This window comes from Marmota flaviventris, chromosome 6, assembly GCF_047511675.1.
Source record: "Marmota flaviventris isolate mMarFla1 chromosome 6, mMarFla1.hap1, whole genome shotgun sequence".
In the NCBI taxonomy this organism is placed as follows: Eukaryota; Metazoa; Chordata; class Mammalia; order Rodentia; family Sciuridae; genus Marmota; species Marmota flaviventris.
The window spans coordinates 71674094-71693087 of record NC_092503.1 but is presented as its reverse complement, the minus strand read 5'-3'; the positions used below and the strand labels follow the sequence as shown (position 1 = coordinate 71693087).

General features: G+C 41.3%; 1 protein-coding gene across 1 annotated transcript in view; it reads right to left on the bottom strand.

The window, feature by feature from the left end:
• Positions 1-980: 980 nt before the first annotated feature.
• Positions 981-18994, bottom strand: part of Bach2 (BTB domain and CNC homolog 2) — a 340193-nt gene continuing 322179 nt past the window's right edge. The window contains exons 6-7 of the mRNA XM_027928350.2: positions 6565-6771; positions 981-1881 (exon numbers count right to left, since the gene is read on the bottom strand). Coding sequence (XP_027784151.2) covers positions 1399-1881; positions 6565-6771 — 690 coding nt within the window. The 3' untranslated portion in view covers positions 981-1398. The remainder of the gene's footprint in view (positions 1882-6564; positions 6772-18994) is intronic.

Sequence of the window (18994 nt, the reverse complement as noted above, 5' to 3'; positions counted from 1 at the left end):
CCTCAGGCTGCGACTCAAATTCCCTCAGGGGAGATGTCCTGGGAGGCCAATCCCAGGCAGGAAAGCCGATGGTTGGTCCTTCAAAGGAGAAGGTCCTACTGCATAACACTTCTAAGAGCAAGCTAATGAAGTGCTGAAATGGATGAGCCTACTCCCTGGGAAAGAAAACAGTTCTAGCTTGATTTCTAGGAGCCTTTGCCTGCTGAGTTCTGGTGAGAAATCATAGATTCCTGCTACTTTGATGCAATTTTGAGTGAGATGTCCAAACTCTCTCCCCACCCAGGAATCTGAACATCCAGCATCAACTCTGAAGTCCTTTATCTGCAGTTAAACTTTACTTAGGGAAAGGTGGGGACGAGGTGAAATATAAAAATATTCAAGCAGATTATTGTCTAAACATCCTAGGATGAATTCATTATTTGGCAAGATTGTTTTTCCTACATAATTATCACCTGAGTGCTTTTTAAAATTAGCTAAAATGTTTTACTTTTTAAACTAAAAGCAAAGAATATACAGTATACTTGAGATATACTGAAGTTACAACTTCATTTAAGAAAATAGGTTTGACCCAAGACTCAGTGCAAGTGGCAAAGTTGACCATTACTGTACAGTATCTGCAAGGAAAAACAAAACAAAACAAAACAAAAACGGAGAACAAACCCACGATGCTCACACGACACCACCTGGCGGTGCCCAAACCAAACTAAACAAACAAAATAAGGGTCTAAAATAAAACCTTGAAAAGCTTCCAACATTGAATTTTATCCATAAATAAGCACAAATTGAACTGTGAAGCAAGAAAAACGTTAACAGTTACCAAACTGGTTTTAAGCATCAGAGACAAAAGAAGAGGAATGTTGGAACCTGTTTATAAATGAGAAATGAAGTTTCCAGTTTTGAGAAAATTGAGGCATGCAGGACTTTTGCATATGGATATATATATATATATACTTTATATATATTATATATAATATGTACAGTATAGCTATAAAATTTTGATGTGTATAGAAGCTGTCTTCAATGAAAAAAATTGAACATTCAGAAGAAATTCCTGAGATAGGGTTTGTGACATGGGCCACTGAGAAAAAAAATCCGTGGTTGGGTCCTCGAGGTGTTGTAGTCTATCCCTGTGAAGACTGAAATTAACCCACAGACAGACAGTGTCGCACTGTTGTCTTTCCTTGCCTGAGCAAGGGGTAGCACCATTGTGAAGGTAACTCTGTCGCTCCTGCTTGAAGAGAGGAGGGAATACTTCAGAACAGTATTGCTGCTAAGACCACTGTAGTGTGCACCAAATTCATTCTTGGTTCTTCAAGACAACAGATGAACAGTGCCATAGGCTGACTGAAGAACACCTGGATGGGAGAGGTGTGAGGACTGGGAGGCAGATCCAAGTCACTAGGTGTAATCTTTTCTGGGCTGTTCATCAGTCGTACACTTGTCAGTCATTTCCTGGCAGAAGTCCACGGTCACTGACTGGCTCCTGGGTTCAAGAGGAGGTCCTCTCTCAGAGAAGGTTCCTGGGTCAGAACCTTCCAACCTCCTCCCAGAGGTACAATTCTCAGAGGCGTTGCTGGGGACCCAAGGGGGCCCGGGGGGAGCCGCACCTGGCTCCAAGCAGCAGGGCACACTTTCCCCCACTGCACACTGGGAGGCTGCAAGGTTCTGCTCAACACCCAAGGGAGTGGGGTTAATACTGGAGGCTCCAGGGAGATCCATGGGGATGAGGACAGGGCAATACCGGTGCAGGGCCTGGATCTGCTCGGGACTCTGGATGTCTCGGCAGACTTCCTGGGAGAGGCAGGAGAAGTTGTCTAACAGTTCCCCCATGCATGCTTTCAGTTGATTCCTCTCCGACAACAGTTTTTCTTTCTCACATACCTGGACGATAGAGGAAAAAAGAGACGGCTTGATCAATTCTGAAACTGAGGGCACAAGACCAACGTTTATTTTTATATACCATACATCATAACACATCTCATGAACAATGAGGTCAGGGTCAGACACTTAAAAATTACACATGTCCAGGGAGCCTGGACACACAGCTTGGCCATGTCTGCTGCCATGGATACGTTCCCTGTGGTGTCTCTTCATGCTTCCTCTCTGAGACCCAGGCAAGAGAACAGCAAAATCACCACCAAACGGAAAACAGCAGGAAGTCAATGCCCCAATTTCCTGGAATTTGAGGTTTGTAGAACATCAACTGGAAAAAGTCTTAGTCCCAAACCTTATAGTTGAAAATCTCCCTCTACTGTATTGGGTTGCCATTTTAAGAGGCAAAAGTTGACCAATTCTAGCTATCTGACATTCTGAAAATGGCAAAGCTATGAAGATAGTTAAAAGCTTATCTGCGGTTACCAGAGTAAGGAATAAATGAATAAGTGGAGCACAGACGATTTTAGGTCAATGAATCTAATCTGTATGATACTATAGGGGTAAGTACTATAGTATGTGTATATATATATGAATATATATATACACATACATATCTATATATCTCTTTCTATATATAGTCTTTTATATATTTGTCAAAATGCACAGAATGTACAAACCAAGTGTGAACACTAGTGTAAGTAAGGACTTTGGGTGACAAAGATGTGTCCATGTAGATTATAGCAAATGTGCCACTCTGGAGGGCATGTTGGCAGTGGGGAGGCTGTGAGTGTGTAGGATCAGGGGGCAACTGGAAACTCTGAATATCCCATTCTATTTTTTTGTAAAACTAAAACTACCCTGAAGAAGTAAGTCTACTTAAAAACAAATAAAATCAACCATCAGCAATTTCATGTGGTTGAACCTACACCTGCAGGCTCTTTGGCCTTTGTATCACAGCAGACAGAATACAACAGTTCCCTTTTTGGGACCCTGGACGCAGGACAGGAAGATAGAAACGTGGAGCCTGAGTCCTGACATACTAGCCCACGATTCTGAGATGCTTTCCCCCTTAAGTCAAATCCCACATACGGCGCTTCTGTTACTAAAATTTATCACCTCCTCTGAGAGATGAGTGTAGCACCAGAGAGGAGACTAATTAAGGTTTTACCATCGGTGTTTATGCGAGGTCCATGCGTTGCATATAATGAAGTGGATGAGGAAACCAGGCGCCTGAGGCAGTGTGAAGGGATTCCTGGCCAGCCCTCTGCTGGTGCGGGTGGGAAGGGCAAGGGAGGAAGGGAGGGAAATGAAGAGGAGGGAGAGAGGAGCAGACATCGCATGCACAAGGAGCAAGTCTCCGATGTGGTAGCTGCACGTGCTGTAACACGAATACAATCTGGCAGGCAGCGTGGGCATGTGTGTCGGAGAGAGAGATTTACATGGGGAAAGGGCACCTGCTAAAATATTTATAAATTTATCAAGAAAACATGTTTTAAAAATGAAAAATAAACAGATGTACAAGTGCGACTCGAGAGAAATACATTATGCGAGTTTGCACAAGCGGAGTGGCGGGTGTGTGGGAGACGGTGTGGGTGTGGGAAGTGAGTGTGGGGCCTGCTGCGGATTGTGCAGGGTGAGAGGGGTGGGGATGGAAGCTGTCCTTCCTGCCCAGGCCATCTCTGTCACGGGATCAGGCAAATGAGTGGAGCACCTGTTTAGCTGATAAGAAATAAATCAACAAGGGAGGTCTTTTGGGAAGAGAGTCTTGCATGCATGATGGGTCACCTGGACCCCTCTCCTTTGAACCTAGAAACCTGCAAAGGAAGGGGCAGCAACTCCCAGCCACCAGGAAAGGAATCTCAGTCTCAATTCTGCCACAGCAGCTTGGCCAAGGCACACACCACTTGTGAAAAATGTCTGGGCCACTTTCTAGGGGAAAGAAAATGAGGTGCCCCTTGTGAGAGTTTTGGCTCTGCAGGAAAGGCAGCATGAGTCACGCCTTGGGTAAAAACATAAGTTCTAAATCACAGATACAGATTGATGAGCGTGTGGCACTCTTAGCACTGGAACACAGCATAGTATTTAAGTGGTCGCCAAAAAGTGGTGCAGAACTAGGAATTCTTAGTTTTTCCTCCGAACAATACCAGCAAAGGTAGATATCTGCCTATATAGTTTCTATCTTTAGATATCTGCTATATAGTTTCTCAGATTTTGTTATTTGTTCAGTATTACACAATTATAACAGCAGAATGTTATTAAAATCTTTTTCTCTACTACCTGAAGAGAGGGGCAGAGCAAGAATTACTATAGAGATGTGACCCTGTAGACTTGTACCTGGTTGTCTTGGTGATCTAAGCCCACCAGGCTTTCAGAAGATCCACAATCACCAGCAGGAACATCCTGCTTCCTTATGTGGTTTAAGTTATGTTCTGTATTAAAACAATGAGGGCTGGGGACATAACTCAGTGGTAAAGCTCTTGCCTAGCGTATTCAAGGCACTGGGTTTGAGTCCTAGCACTGTAAAGAACAAAACAACCTCCTGCCCCCGCCCCCCCCCCCCCCACACACAAATCAAACAAACAGAAAACACTAAGGAAAAATTTGGAAAACAAAAAAATTTGTAATCTTCTGGCCTAAATTGTCACAACTTCCAGTAAGTTCTTAAAAGCCAACAGTGGGCCAATGCTGGTGATTCAGAGATGATGAAGACACTGTCTTGTCCTTGAGGAACTTACAGTTTAGAGTTGGCGGTGGCGGGGACAGACACATGCACAAATAATCTAAGAATGAACGATAAGCACTAAATCAGAGGGCAGATCAGGGCTCCCAGGGCAAGGCCTCAGTCTAACTGGAGACTCAGCAAAGGCAGACTTCCTGAAGAGTTGACCTGATTCTTAAAGCACAAAGCAGATAATTTGAGAAGGAAGAAGTAGAGGAATGTCCAGGGTAGAGGGGAGTCAGTAGGCATGGATGCAGAAGTATAAAACAGCAGGAGATGTGGGGTAAATACGGACAGTTTGATATCATTAGGGGTTGAATCCTAAGAAGGCAGTGAAAGGAGATGCCAGAGGGACAGTTTAGAAACTGAATCATGGAGAGCAGGGTATGTCTTTAAAAATGTTTCTAAGTTGACGCATATTAATTGTGCATATTTATGGTGTACAATGTGATAATTCAACATATGAATACAATGTGAATGATCAATTCAGGCTAATTAGCCTGAATTTCTCTTTCCTTAACCACTTTTAATTTCTTTTTTTGGGGGAAACTTTGAGCTCCTCTTTTCCAGTTCTTTATAAGATAAATAATAAATTGTTATGAACTATAGTTCTGTAGTTGTAAAACATTGCAATTTATTTCTCGAATTGTATTTTGGTACCTGTTATCCAGCCTCCCACTAGGATTGCTCCTTAGCAAGGACTGACCTTACTAAGGAGCTTTAGCTTTACTTTGCAGGTGATGGGATCTACTGACCATGGGCAGATTTTCCCTGTATCATGTCAAAACAAGAACAAGAACAATAGCAAACCCCTGAAGTCCAAGGTTATCTTTTCTTAATTTTTTTTTTACAACTTTATTTTATTTATTTATTTTTATGTGGTGCTGAGGACCGAACCCAATGCCTCACATGTGCTAAGCAAACACTATACCACTGAGCTACAGTCCCCCAGGGTTATCTTAAGAATAAATTATACAATACTTCCTTGGGCTTTCCCAATATCTCATCATTGCTCACGAGGCAATGAATTTGCTGCAAATAGCCTGAGAACCTAAACTTAGATCTTGACCATATTATGTGGCCTCTCTCTTCTTAAGCTTGACACAATCCAAGGCCAGAATTTGGATATCTTGACCATATTATGTGGCCTCTCTCTTCTTAAGCTTGACACAATCCAAGGCCAGAATTTGGATAGTAGAGAGGTAGAACTGAATAGGTCAAGTTGGTTGTCTTCAAAGCTATAGTCAGAAGCCAGAGGTTGACTGTATTTACTTCCTATATCTTGCGGATGCTTACCAAGGAGAAGGGTGGGGACACATAAAGCATGGAGGAGCCTGGGAGATGGGAATTTGTTTCCTGAGATAAAACATTCTCAGGCACAGGGAAGAGATGGCAGCCACTTTTAGAAGAATTGCAAAATCAAGGACCTGGGGCTGCAAAGGGTGCTAGATCATCTCACTAAGCAACTGCCTCTCTGTAGGTAGATGTCCTATCTCTCACCTATACTCTTCTGCTGGGACGCAGAGAAAGCAGTGGTAAAATAACACCATTTGGAATCAGACATCTAGGTTTTCATCCAAGGAAATTTACCTAATCTTTTGCATCATAGTTTCCTCCTCTATAAATGGGGATAAAATAGTATTTAAGTCATAGTGTAGATTAAATGTGATCATCCACAAAAATAGTTTAGAAGAATACCTAGTCCACTAGTGCATGCAATAAATATCTGCTATTATTACATATCAAATGGAAAATTAAAAAATTCTATATGGATGACTGAAGGGATGACACATGATTCCACACCTACACACCCACACACAATGCAAAATTTCTGTTGAGAAATTTCCTTAAAAATAAATCCAATTCCCAAAAGGGTGCCCCTTCTCTCTATTTCTCCAGTCATCACTGCTACAAATTTACATCAGTCCTGGTCACTTTGGTTACTGAACACAACTGATGGGTCAACTCACCAATTTGCGGATTTCACATTCTAAGTTCTGAATACAGTCCAGTTTCCTCTTGCGGCAGCGCTGAGCTGCGATGCGGTTCTTGCTGCGCCGCCGGACGTCGTGAATGAACTCTAACTGTTCTGAGGTTAGCTTGTGCATCTTAATCATCATCTGGAAATCGTTCCTTGGAAGATCTGTGATTTGATCTACAGGAAAAGGAAGTTTAACCTGAAACCAAGAAAAACAGAGAAAGATTATAGCATCTGGATTTTAATTTTAATTCTGATAGAACATCAGAGAATGGTCACTGCTCTTTTTAGGATCACCAGGTAGTAGGGGAACTACTGAAAGCAAGATGCAATTAATTGTGGCCTCTCTATTCTTCAGCTTGACACAATCCAAGGCCAGAATTTGGATACTAGAGAGGTAGAACTGAATAGGTCAAGTTGGTTGCCTTCAAAGCTATAGTCAGAAGCCAGAGGTTGACTGTATTTACTTCCTATATCTTGCGGATGCTTATCAAGGAGAAGGATGGGGACACATAACTCTGTTTTAAATACAAGTAAGATGAAATATTTGGGTAAGCAAACAGAATAAGAACACAAAAGTACAATGTGGTTGTTATTCCTAAAACTTTTGAGGCAAATTACACGGAAATTGTGTCATTTTCTCCCATTGCCATAGTGCTTTTACAAGAGGGACTCAGTATATATCTATATGAAGATAAAAACCTTCAGCCACAGACATATAGCATAACTCAATAAAATGGCAAGTTATAGGGAGGTACTATTGAACAACTTATGCAAAACACTCGAATGAAGAGAATCATTCCTACCTTGAAGATCTGGAAAGATAAAACAATCAGCATGATTCTTAGTCACAACAGCAAAAATGTCAAGCAAGAAATAACTTGGATAGCTCTGCCAATGTAGACTAGGAGTCAGAACTGGGTTTTATTCTTTCTAATCAGACATGAGACAAGGGGGTCTCTCTCAGTCTCAATTTCCTCATCTGCAAAATGGGGTATGCTTTTTAGCTGTCCTGTGTTATGCACTGTAACTGTGTGTTAGGTACTTTGGCAGACTGTGTTTTCCAAAAATGGCTATAACATCTCACATTTTCTATTACAACATAATGTTTTCATTCCTCTATCAAGAATGTGAGGCATATTCCTGCCATATCAACAGAATTCACTGGATTTCCGGGGCCAGAAAGGCATGCAGTTTCCCCTTAGCCCTCTTAGACTACTTGTTCTGGAGGAAACCAGCTGCCATGCCATAAGAATGCTCAAGCAGCTCTGTGGACAAGCCCATGTGGAGATGAGCCAACACCTCCAGCCAATAGCCAGCCTCACCTCAATAGTCATGTAAATGGGCTACCAAGAAATGGATTCTCTAGCCCCACTCAAACCTTCAGATGAACACCCACTTCAACCCCATGAGAAATCCTCAGTCAGTATTGCTCATGGGCCACTCCTGAATTCCTGACTCCCAGAAACTCTGAGAGATATTAAAGGATCATTGTATAAACCATTAAATTTGTGGATGACTTATTACACAGCAATATATAATCAATGTAGGTACTTTTGTCCATAAGATTCTTACTTTCAAACTCTTGCCAAGTCAAGGTAAATGAGCATTAGCTAAAGAGAAGATGCTTGAGGGATAGATGTGCTTTCCCTGTATGGTTAAATGCTTGACTCTAATCCTGAGGTGGTTTGAAATATTTTTTTCTTTTCTCTCTCTCTCATTTTTTTTTTTTTTTTTTTTTGGTGATACTAGGGATTGAACTCAGAGGTGCTTTACCACTGAGCTACACTGCCAGTCCTTTTTATTATATTTTGAGAGTCTTGTTAAATTGCCCAAGCTGGCCTAGAACTTGTGATCTTCCTGCCTTACCCTCATGAGTCACTGAGATTACCAGCATGCACCACTGCAGCTGGCTGGCTGAAATGTTTCTGAGGAAGAGAATAACAAACAATGAAAATGCAAAAGTGAGAATGAACCAAAGTTCTCTGTCTCCAGGGCCTCCTGAGCACCCATGAGGTGAAGAACACAGGCCTACACCTTTGAGCGGTTTGTCACCCTTTCTAAGGCTCTTAATGACAATTCAGTTATTTCTGGTTTAAATTCTGGTCCTGTTTCAGGAACTCCTGGTAAAGAAAGGAAGGCTCCAAACTGCTTGTTCAGGAAACACAATGTTACCAGCTCAGATGGCTGAGTTTTTGCATACATTCGCCTCTGCTTTGGATGGGCCAGCAGATGGCACTACAAACCTACACTTCATTCCCGTGCTAGACCTGGGCTATGTAACAGGAACAGCAGCCACATAGGTGATTTTAAATTTTCCAGTAGCCACATTAAAGGAAGTAAAAATAAATAGGTGAAATTAATTTTAATAATGTTATTTAGCCCAACAGAGCTGGAATATTTCTGACACGTAATTAATACAGAAATTATAAGAAATCTTTAACATTTAAAAAAAATTCAAACACCCAAAGCATATACATACATATATGTGTATACATTTTATCATTCTAGCACATCACAGCTCAGACTGGCCACCTTTCAGGGGTTCTCTAGCCATGTGCAGGGTGTGACTACTGTGCTGGACAGCACAGCTCTAGAAGACTCAATCTGAGCAGCCAGAAAAACACACGAGCCTGGGTTTCATGAATCAAAATATTTATGGTGAAGGAGTCAAGCCCTCATTACTATTCAGATGCTTTTGTGTTAATGTGGTGTCTTTCAAGGGACTGAGGGTGAAGAAGTGTCTCTAGCCTAAGCTCAAGCCTTTTCTTTGGTTGCATCAGATACTGGCAGATCTGATTTCTGATCCTGGCATCGGTGGTTAGTTAATCCTCATGCACAAAGGCAATCACCCTAAATGATCATTTGACTTCTCTGTAGGTGGGTGCAATTTCTTTGTCAGTTTACTTCCTACCTCTGAGCCAGCTCAATGTGGCATTTACTAAGGGCTCCCAATGGGTGCTCTGATTGGACTTCCACATGGTGAACCATGTCCCATGACACCTGTAAAATTTTGGCCCAAGAAAGCAAAATCGCAGCAGAGCACATTACACTATTCTCAGCTGAGCCCTGCTCCAACTGCTAAAGACAGGCAGCCAGGACAAACAGTTCCTTGTTACAGGCTGGGGAAAGGCCTTTGTCCATGGGGCTGTGTTTGCACAAGGCTTATAATGATATGAAAGAATGTTTGATTTCCCTTTTATACCCTTTGGATAACAAACAGACACTCAAATCCCGGACAGTTTCTCTGTAACACAGAGGTCTGTCTGTTGGAGACATGGGATGTTTCGACACAGCAGGGGTTGTGGCATTTTGGGGGCTCCTGGAGTTTCCCCCTCTGGTGACAACAAAGCCATTCTTCTGCTCCAAATTATGTGTACTTGTTTTCAGAAAGAAAACACACCTATAGTTCAGGCCACAGCAAAGTCAAAAGGACTTCCAAACCAAGAGCTTCTGTATTTAAAGTCATCTAGACAGTAAACATAAAACACAAGGGAGACAGGACACGGGACTGGCAGGAAAAGGGAAAAATCAACAATCCTAGTTTCAAAGTCCTTGAAGCAAAAGGCCAGATGAATTTCAGCAGGGCTGTTGCAACTCAAGCTGCTTTTTAAAAAGGGTCACAGGAAAAGAAAATAGTCAACTACAGACTTTCTTCCATGTGGGAAAAACAAAACAACAAAAGAAACCCCTCACTCTTGGGTCTTTTTAGAGATGTTACCCCTGCAGCAAGCAAGAACTTTCACTGATTAGCAGGTGGAGGCCCCTGACTTGTTCCTGGAGGGCCACGGTGGGAGCCTGACTAAATCTCTTTATTGCTTTCAGAGTGTTAAGTTGGAGCCAATGGGCATCTTCCCCGGAGACAAGGAGCAGCCATCAGTCCTTTGGTCGCCTGGAGAATATTCTACTCACAGACTCTTGGGTGCCCAGCATTCCCCACTTGGGGGCAGAAAAGTCCAATAATGAATTCCACTGGGGCTTGGAAAGCTGAAACACATGGAGAAGACTGGGGCTGTCCTCTTTTTCTCCGGGAAAATTACTACATCACAAATAAGCCCAACAGGGCTTAACATCTTACTGGCCCTCCACCCACTGATTCTTCCAGGATTTCACTTCTCATCAGTGATTCGGTTTTCATTTACAAGACCTCATGAACAGTGCAGAACAGACAATCTGACAAGATGAAGAGCCCTGCCAACTATCACCAACACCTGTCTGAAGGGCCTCCAATTATATATTGCCAGCCACATGTGGCTCCAGGCAGGCAGGCAACATAAAAGGGGAAATGCATGTGGGATTTGTCAGTGCTGATTCTCCTCAGCCATGAGTCTGCTGCTTTGGTTCTGAGAAGAGCTCAGACACGCAGGAGCAGCCACTGGTCAGCAAGTCAAGGGCCAAAGAGGGCACTACAGGCTGCTGTCACAGTTTGCACAATAAGCTACTGTTGATTTTACCCAGCCCTGGCAAAGTGCTGACTCTTCTCTTCCCTCAGGAACACACAGGAGGAAAGGGATTAGAAATTGGTTTTTAGGATGGTATTTGCTCTATCTTCCCTAAGCAATGTCCAGAGGAGGGTTAAATCTTCCAGGGGCTCCAGCTCTTTAGCAGTCAGCAAAATGGATGGTTCTTGCAGCATGCCCAGGGACCTCTAGCCTAAGGAGCTGACAAAGGGTGGCAGGAGGCTGGGATATCAAGATGGTGCATGAAACCTTAAATGTCCTTCCTTCGTGCTGTCTGCATGGCCGGACAGAGTCCCTGAATAGGGGAGCCTGCAGCCAGACCCGCCCCTCTCCCCCAATGCCAGTATTCCCTTCTCAACAAACAGCTTGCCAACAACTACCTGAATTCTTTAGCCTAAGTCATTACCCCCTTTCTTTTCATTAAAAAAATTTAAAAACTTACATGAATATAACTTCTTACAGAAAATTTAAATTTGAGACAAAATGAGAGGAAAAAATTCCCATCCCCAAATGACAACTCTCTTGGATCATGGATTTCTGCATGATATTCATTTGTTTAGCAATTTTTTTTCCATACTGGGGATTGAACCCAGGGTTTCTTTACCACAGGGCTACATCCTTAGTCCTTTTTATTTTGAGATAAGGTCTTGCTAAGCTCCTGAGGCAGGCCTCCAAATCTGTCATCCTCCAGCCTCAGCTTCCCAAGTAGCCTGGATTTCAAGTGTGCACCCCTGTGCCCGGCTGCTCTGCACATTTTGTTAAAGAAGTTGCAATTAGTGGTACCATTTCATCTCACCATGCCTCTGAACACACATTTCACTTGCCTGGTGCTTTTCATTTGCTGGGTAAGGGTTATTGGAAAAGGAAGACAGAGCTGCAGATTTTGGAGTGACAGTCCCAAACATGCATGTCTTTGCTTCCGAACTCCTACTGGAAGAGTGGTTTGTGAATATTTTTTTCCAATTTTAGTTTCACTATCAGATGTTGAATGGAAGCTGCAGTAGTAGGGCCATATTAATAAGATACTTTGAGACACTGATGTACAGTCAGCTCTTTGAAGCCTTTAATCTGTGCTCTTTAAGTCTCTTGTCCTGGTGAGCTGTTGGGGAGGCAGCAAGATACTCACTGGACTGGTGATTCTAGGGCTGGTGGAAGGAGTCAGCCAGGTCAGTACTGAGTAGATGCCAATGATATGATCTCCTTTCCGACTAAGAAATGCCCTTCTACTCTCTATTCTTGTGGTCCAGTTTATAGCACAATTTGTGGAATACCTGGGATTTTATCCTAATGTTGAAACTTATGAGCTGTGTGATTTCAGACAGGTCACTCTCTCTGTTCTAGTGCTCTTTGAAGATCTGTGAGTCAGACAGAAGTACCAGTTACCCTACTTAGCCTATAGGGTTGCTATAAAGAATAAAATTGGATCACTGAAGAAGAAAGTGCTTTGAAAAACGTGATCTGCCTGTTGACATGTAGTATTATTATTTCTATCAGCCCCCATTGTCTTTGTCACTTGGCTTCTTCTTCTAGACATACAGTATGCTTTGGAGTTCCAGATGTTGAGAATGTTCTAGACAAGATGAAAACACTGTTGCAATTAGAAATATGACCAACTTCTACACTGCCCTGCAAGGTCTTCTTTTTATAAAGCAGACCAATTACAGACACTTCTAAAAACATGCCTGATTCACCAAACCACAGAAATGATTGTAAAAATTTTACATACAAAGTGTGTGTCAAAGCCAGCATTTGGGTAGGAGGAGTTAGTAAGACATGGCTCTTCTGTACCATTTCAGTGTTTGCTCTGAAGGGAATTTTTCTCTTTCTCTCCCTATGCCCCCCGATACATTCACTCTCATATACTTTTATCCCCTCAATGTGAATCATGTTAGTAAAGCAAATCCAGATAATTAATTAACTCTACCTTCTAGTGATTAAAAAAAAAAAAAAAAAAAACCTAAATCCACAATTACAAACACTTTGGGTACAAAACAGTTTTACTAGGAAGCTTATTACTTGGAAAAGTGTGACTGCTCTACAATTTTCAAGTTCTAAAAACACACCTATTAACTAATAGTGAGATACCATATCACATTTACTAGAGGGTTACAATAAAAAAGGACATACAATAGTAAGTATTGGTGAGGATGTGGAGAAACCAGATCCCTTATATGCTGCTGGAGGGAATGTAAAATGCTACAACCACCTTAGAAAAACAATCTGGTAGTTCTTCCAAAGGCTAAATATAGAGTTATCATATGATTCAGTAATTCCACTCTTAGATACACAATGAAAAGAACTGAAAACATGTCTACGAAAAACTCACACTCAATGCTCATAATAGCATTATTGGTAATGGCTAGAAAATGTAAACAACCCAAAGTTTCTCAACCAGTGATGATTCAACAAAATGTCAGATGGCTCAAAAAAATGGATCCACATGATGGAATATTATTCATCAATAAAAAGGAATGATGTACTGAACCCAAAAGTCCATATATTGTAAGATTCAATTCATATGAAATGTCTAGAACAGACAAGGCCATTGAGACTGAAGGTAGATTAGTGGTTGCCTGGGGTTGAGGGAAGTAGGCGATAGGAGTGACTATTAATGGGTACAATGTTTTCTTTTGGGGTGATGAAATTTTTTTGGAGAAGTCTGTACAACTGTAAATATATTAAAACCTATTGAATTATTCACTTTAATAGGGTGAATGTTCTGATTTGGATAGGACATATCCCTCAAAGGCTCATGTGTTGAAGGCTTGGTCCACATGCAGCAAAATCCAGAGGTGGGGCTTTGAGAAGTGATCAGATCATGAAGACACTGGATCTCATTAATAGATCAATCTGTTGATTAGTTCATAATTGAAAGGATTATTGGGAGGTGGTATAAACTGTAGTGGTGGAGCCTCGTTGGAGGAAGTCTTGGGGGGTATCCTGGAGGGATATATCTTGTGCCTGGTCCTTTCTTCTCTCTCTCTTTGCTTCTTAGCCACCATTAGGTGAGCAGCTCTGCTTCACTATACCCTCTCAACATGATGTTCTGCCTTACCACAGGTCCAAAGTGATGGGGCCAAGCACCTATGGACTGAAACCTCTGAAACCATGAGCCAAAAACCTATTTTTCTTTAAGTTGATTTTCTCAGGTATTTTGTCACAGCAATAAAAAGCTGATTAACACAGTGAATTTTATGGTATAGATATTATGACTCCATGAAAAAATAAACGTGTGTGTGTTCAGATATACATACATACATACAATGCAAACATTAAAGACCTACACAAAAATGAAAATTTCCCTGTACTCCCTTTCCCAAACCTTGCTTCCAACTTATCTTATTCTGTGTACTGGTTCTATATCTTATTCTGTATTCTTTTTTTTTTTTTAAATGTTTTATTAGTTATTGATGGACCCTTATTTATTTATTTTTATATGCAGTGCTGAGAATCGAACCCAGTGCCTCACACATGCGAGGCAAGTGCTCTGCTACTGAGCCAAACCCCAGCCCATTATTCTGTATTCTTATATGTATTTTATGAAAGGAACTAGGACCTTGTTATGCATACTGGTTTGTGACTTTTTACATGATATGACTTGTTCACTTGTTTCATCCTTGGAAGAGAAAAATTTACAAACTGACTTCTTTTTTTTTTTTAAGTTTTTGCCTTTAGCTTTTATTTATTTTTTTTTTTTTTGAGAGAGGGAGAGAGAGGGAGGGAGAGAGAGGGAGGGAGAGAGAGAGAGAGAGAGAGAATTTTTAAAAATATTTCTTTCTTTTTTTGTTTTAGTTCTCGGCAGACACAACATCTTTGTTTGTATGTGGTGCTGAGGATCGAACCCGGGCCGCACGCATGCCAGGCGAGTGCGCTACCTCTTGAGCCATATCCCCAGCCCCACAAACTGACTTCTTAAGGAATATAGCAAAACCAGAAAAGTCATAAAGAAAAGAAAAAAACCTGATACCTTGACTAGATAAAATTTAAGATTTTCTATATGGAAAAAATACTATAAATAATAAATAGACTAGGAGAAAACAAAGGTAACATCCATGAGAAAGGAATAATAATCCTAATATTCAGGATTAAGGTCTTATAAATTGTTTAAAGCTAAACACCACAAAAGAATAATGGGCAAAGATGTAAAATGGCAATTCATAGGTAAGGAAATACAAATGGTGAAATACACCAAACAAGAGGTTAACCTCACTGGCAGTCACCATTTTATACCCATCAAAAAAGCAAAAGTTAAAAAGACTGGTGATAACTAGCACTGGGAAGAATGGAGGAAATAGAGACTCCTTACCTGCTGAAAGGTATTTGAATCGCTATAACCTGTTAACTTGTTGGCAAGGTAATTAGATGGTCTAAATAAAAGGGTAAAACCTTTACCTCACTTAGGAGACTACAACCCATATAAATAAAAGAACCACTACTAACAATATGTTCACAAAAATGTTTATTGGAGCAATCTTTATAAGGGGGAAGAAAGTGGAAGCAATTGAAATATCTGTTGCTAGGTGATAGCTGAATAAATTATGACTTATGGGAGCTATGGATATTAGAGAAGCACATGTTGGCAGTATGTGATCGACTAGAGGCATGTACACAGTAGATAGCTATGTGGAAAAGGAAGTTGCTGAGAATTATACAGCATAATGCTATTAAAATATGTGAATAAATATCATTAGAGGCACAGAGGAATCCTGTTAAATTTGGTATATTTGGGGCTGGGTATTCCGTATTTTAGCACTTAAAAAAAGAAAGTTGTGGGTGTAGCTTAAGGTAGAGCACATGTTTAGCTTGTGTGAGTCTCTGAGTTTCATCAACAGCACCCCCCAAAAATTATTTAAATTATTTAATTGATAAAGAACTTTATTGTGCTAATTTAAGTCTTTTTCAAAGCTAGGAAAGAGTTAAAAAAGATGATAAATTTAAAAATTAAAAATTTTTATTAAAATTAAAACATTAAAAATTTATGAGATGGGAGAGCTACTTAACATGGTGTAATTAGAACATCTTATGGAAGAAAAGCTATATCGACCCTTTTCTTTTGAGCTAACATTTGGCTCCTTACAAAAGTGGAGAAAAAGAGACTGGGCAGGAACACCTTTAGTATTAGACTGGTGGTGGGTTGCATGTAGGAACCCCAAATTGGTTTCTGACTCTGGTGTCTCCTTGGGGTTTACCTGAAGAGAAAGCACCTGGATCCCATATGACAGCAAGTCAGAGCAGAATAAGTCTAACAGATGCTGGCTTCTGTATCAGTTAAAAACACAAAACAAAACAAAACAAAAAAAAACAAGTTATAACTCATGTGGGGAAGGAACTGCCTTTAGCATATTCCTGAGAACAACACTTCCACCAGGTCAAAATAACTCCTTATAAAAATGTTATTACTTCCCAGAGGAGCAGTCATGCCAAGTCCCTGAGACACAGTCAGTTCTTAGAAAACCTGACCTCCTCTACTCTAGGAACACTGAAATGTCAAACTGGGAAAAAGTTTAGCTTGACTATTTCTCCTCTGAACAAAGTAAATTACCAAGAATGGCTGAGTGTGACTCCTGAGATGGCAGAGAGCTTTGGCAAATGTCTCTTTTCTTGTAACTTAGGGAATGCAAAATGTTATGGTTTGGATATAATGTGTCTCCTCCTGCCCCCCCAACCCACCACAAGGTCATGTTAAATAATGCAGGTATGTTCAGAACTGAAATGATCAGATTATGAGAGACTGTAACCTAATCAGTGGATTGATCCATTTGCTGTAGAAATTATTTAAAAGGAATACTGTAATGGGTGGTAAATGCAAACAGGTAGGGTTTGGTTGGCGGAAGTTGGTCACTGGGGGCATACCCTTGGGGATTATATATCTTGTCCCTGGCTCCATCTGCTTATTCCTCCACTTCATACCTAACATGAGCTTTCCTCTGCCATGCCCTTCCACCATGAAGTTCTGCCTCACCGTGGGCCCAGAATAATTGGCCAATCATAGACTGACCTCTGAAATCATAAGCGTCAAATGAACTTGTCGTTCTTGTCAGGTATTTTGGTCATAGTGACAAAAAACTGACTAACACAGCAAACAACAGATTTAAGTAAAAACAAAAATTACAAGCAGGGGTATTTATTTAGGGGAGGGTAGTCCTATTCTTGACTTTCTATAGGTTGAAAGAAAAATTCTTCCTTCTAACTGAGTAAGTATTTTCAGCTCTAAGGTGGATGTTGACGTGGCCTGAACGTGGAAAAGACACATGCTTTCTTGCTGATGGCGCTGAGTTCCAAAAAGTGACATAAGCTCTCTTTTGGACTATTACAGGGGCACAAGGAACTGTATCCGAAACTGACAGTTCCTGAAACATATGCACACATCATAAAAACACAACCTCTTGAGAGCTGAATGGTGGGGTTTCTCTAAAAGGACAGGCATTAGTCTTCTTTTCACAGAGTACAGGGCAAGATAAGTCGTCACGCGGATGAACTTAGCCCAGAGATGAGCTTTTTGCATCAGGTACACTGCCTGACAGTTCCGGGGACAAAAAGCAAACCCCACAGAAGTTGTGGTCAGAAGGAAAGAATGAATGAGGACAGAGAATGCAAACATTTCCCTGTTTTCACAAAACCTCACTCCTCCGGAGGCCAGGACATATCTGTGCATCTGACTGGGATACTGGGTGCATCCCAAACCCAAGGGGATAAGGTACATCTGAATGGAAATAGTTCCTATTCATATTTCCTTTATAATTTTCTTAGTTAAATTCAATCCTCTGTTTTTCTGTCTTTCTCCATTTGTGCCAGGTAGTAACAGTAGAGCAGGGAACAGGCTAGTTAGCAAAGCAGAGGAAGTGACCACAGGGCATTTCTACAGTTGGCACAGGGAGCTCTGGAATCTATTTTCAAAACATGCCTGAACTAAAACCTCAAGTGCTTCTTGCCTGCCAATCTTGCGGAGGCTGAATAAACTGCACGTGGCTCTGTAAAAAGTCACCTCACCCCGTGTGGCATTTCTGCTGTCTGGTTAGGTTAACATCTGCTGCCCCACAGAAGCTAACACCCAGGAAGTGCAGATGAGTCCAGTATGCTGGCCTCACGAGGACCACACTTCCTTTCTTCTGTGCTTTCTGGACACAGGAGTGTAGGACTTGTCACTGGCTAGGTTTGCTCACTCCTGCTCCTGAAGCAGATCTGAGGCACAGGTGTGTCTCAGGCTGGTTCCGTGTCAGCAGCAAGACAGTGCAGAGAGTGCCAGGTTATGACACAGACTCCTGATTTATCTAGGGAACACTGTGGGGACCAATGGAGGCTCCTATTCTTCTCTCTCTTTAGTCACATGAGTCTAGCTCATGATATGGCTGGTGTTGCCCCTGTTTCTTCTACCACAAGTAGTGAGACATGGACTGAGGCTTTGGATATTTTTATCTACAAAGCACTTTGCTTTCAGGGTATATACAACCACTACTCCATAAAATGACTTCTCATTTTGTGAGAACTCCGGAAATGAGCCATTATATATCTACTTGTGCTGACTAAGACACTTGTGCAGTGATCCTGGGACAAGAATGGATGACCAGCATTCCATCACCTACATTGTGATGGACACAGGATGACCCTGGGGGTCTTCTGTTGACAAGGAAAACATACAAGGTACTGGGAGAGCACTTGTTTTGTGTTGATCTATCTAGTTTCAATCAATCAATTCTGAAAGAGAATCTACATTTCCCTTCATACTGAAGGGAGTGAAGAGCAAGAATGAGGGTGATACATACAGTATCCTTTCAAAGTAGTTGGAGGAGAGAGGAGAAAGGGAGGAGGAGGGGTGGGGAGGATCCAAAGTACCTGAATGCATTTTCATGCATTAGACTTACTCTTTTCATAAGCAGCTACTTCTGCTCATTGAGTACTGAAATATAGAGCAAATACTTAGTTCCTTTTAAAGCAAAAGTGGTTAATTTGGAATCACCTTAC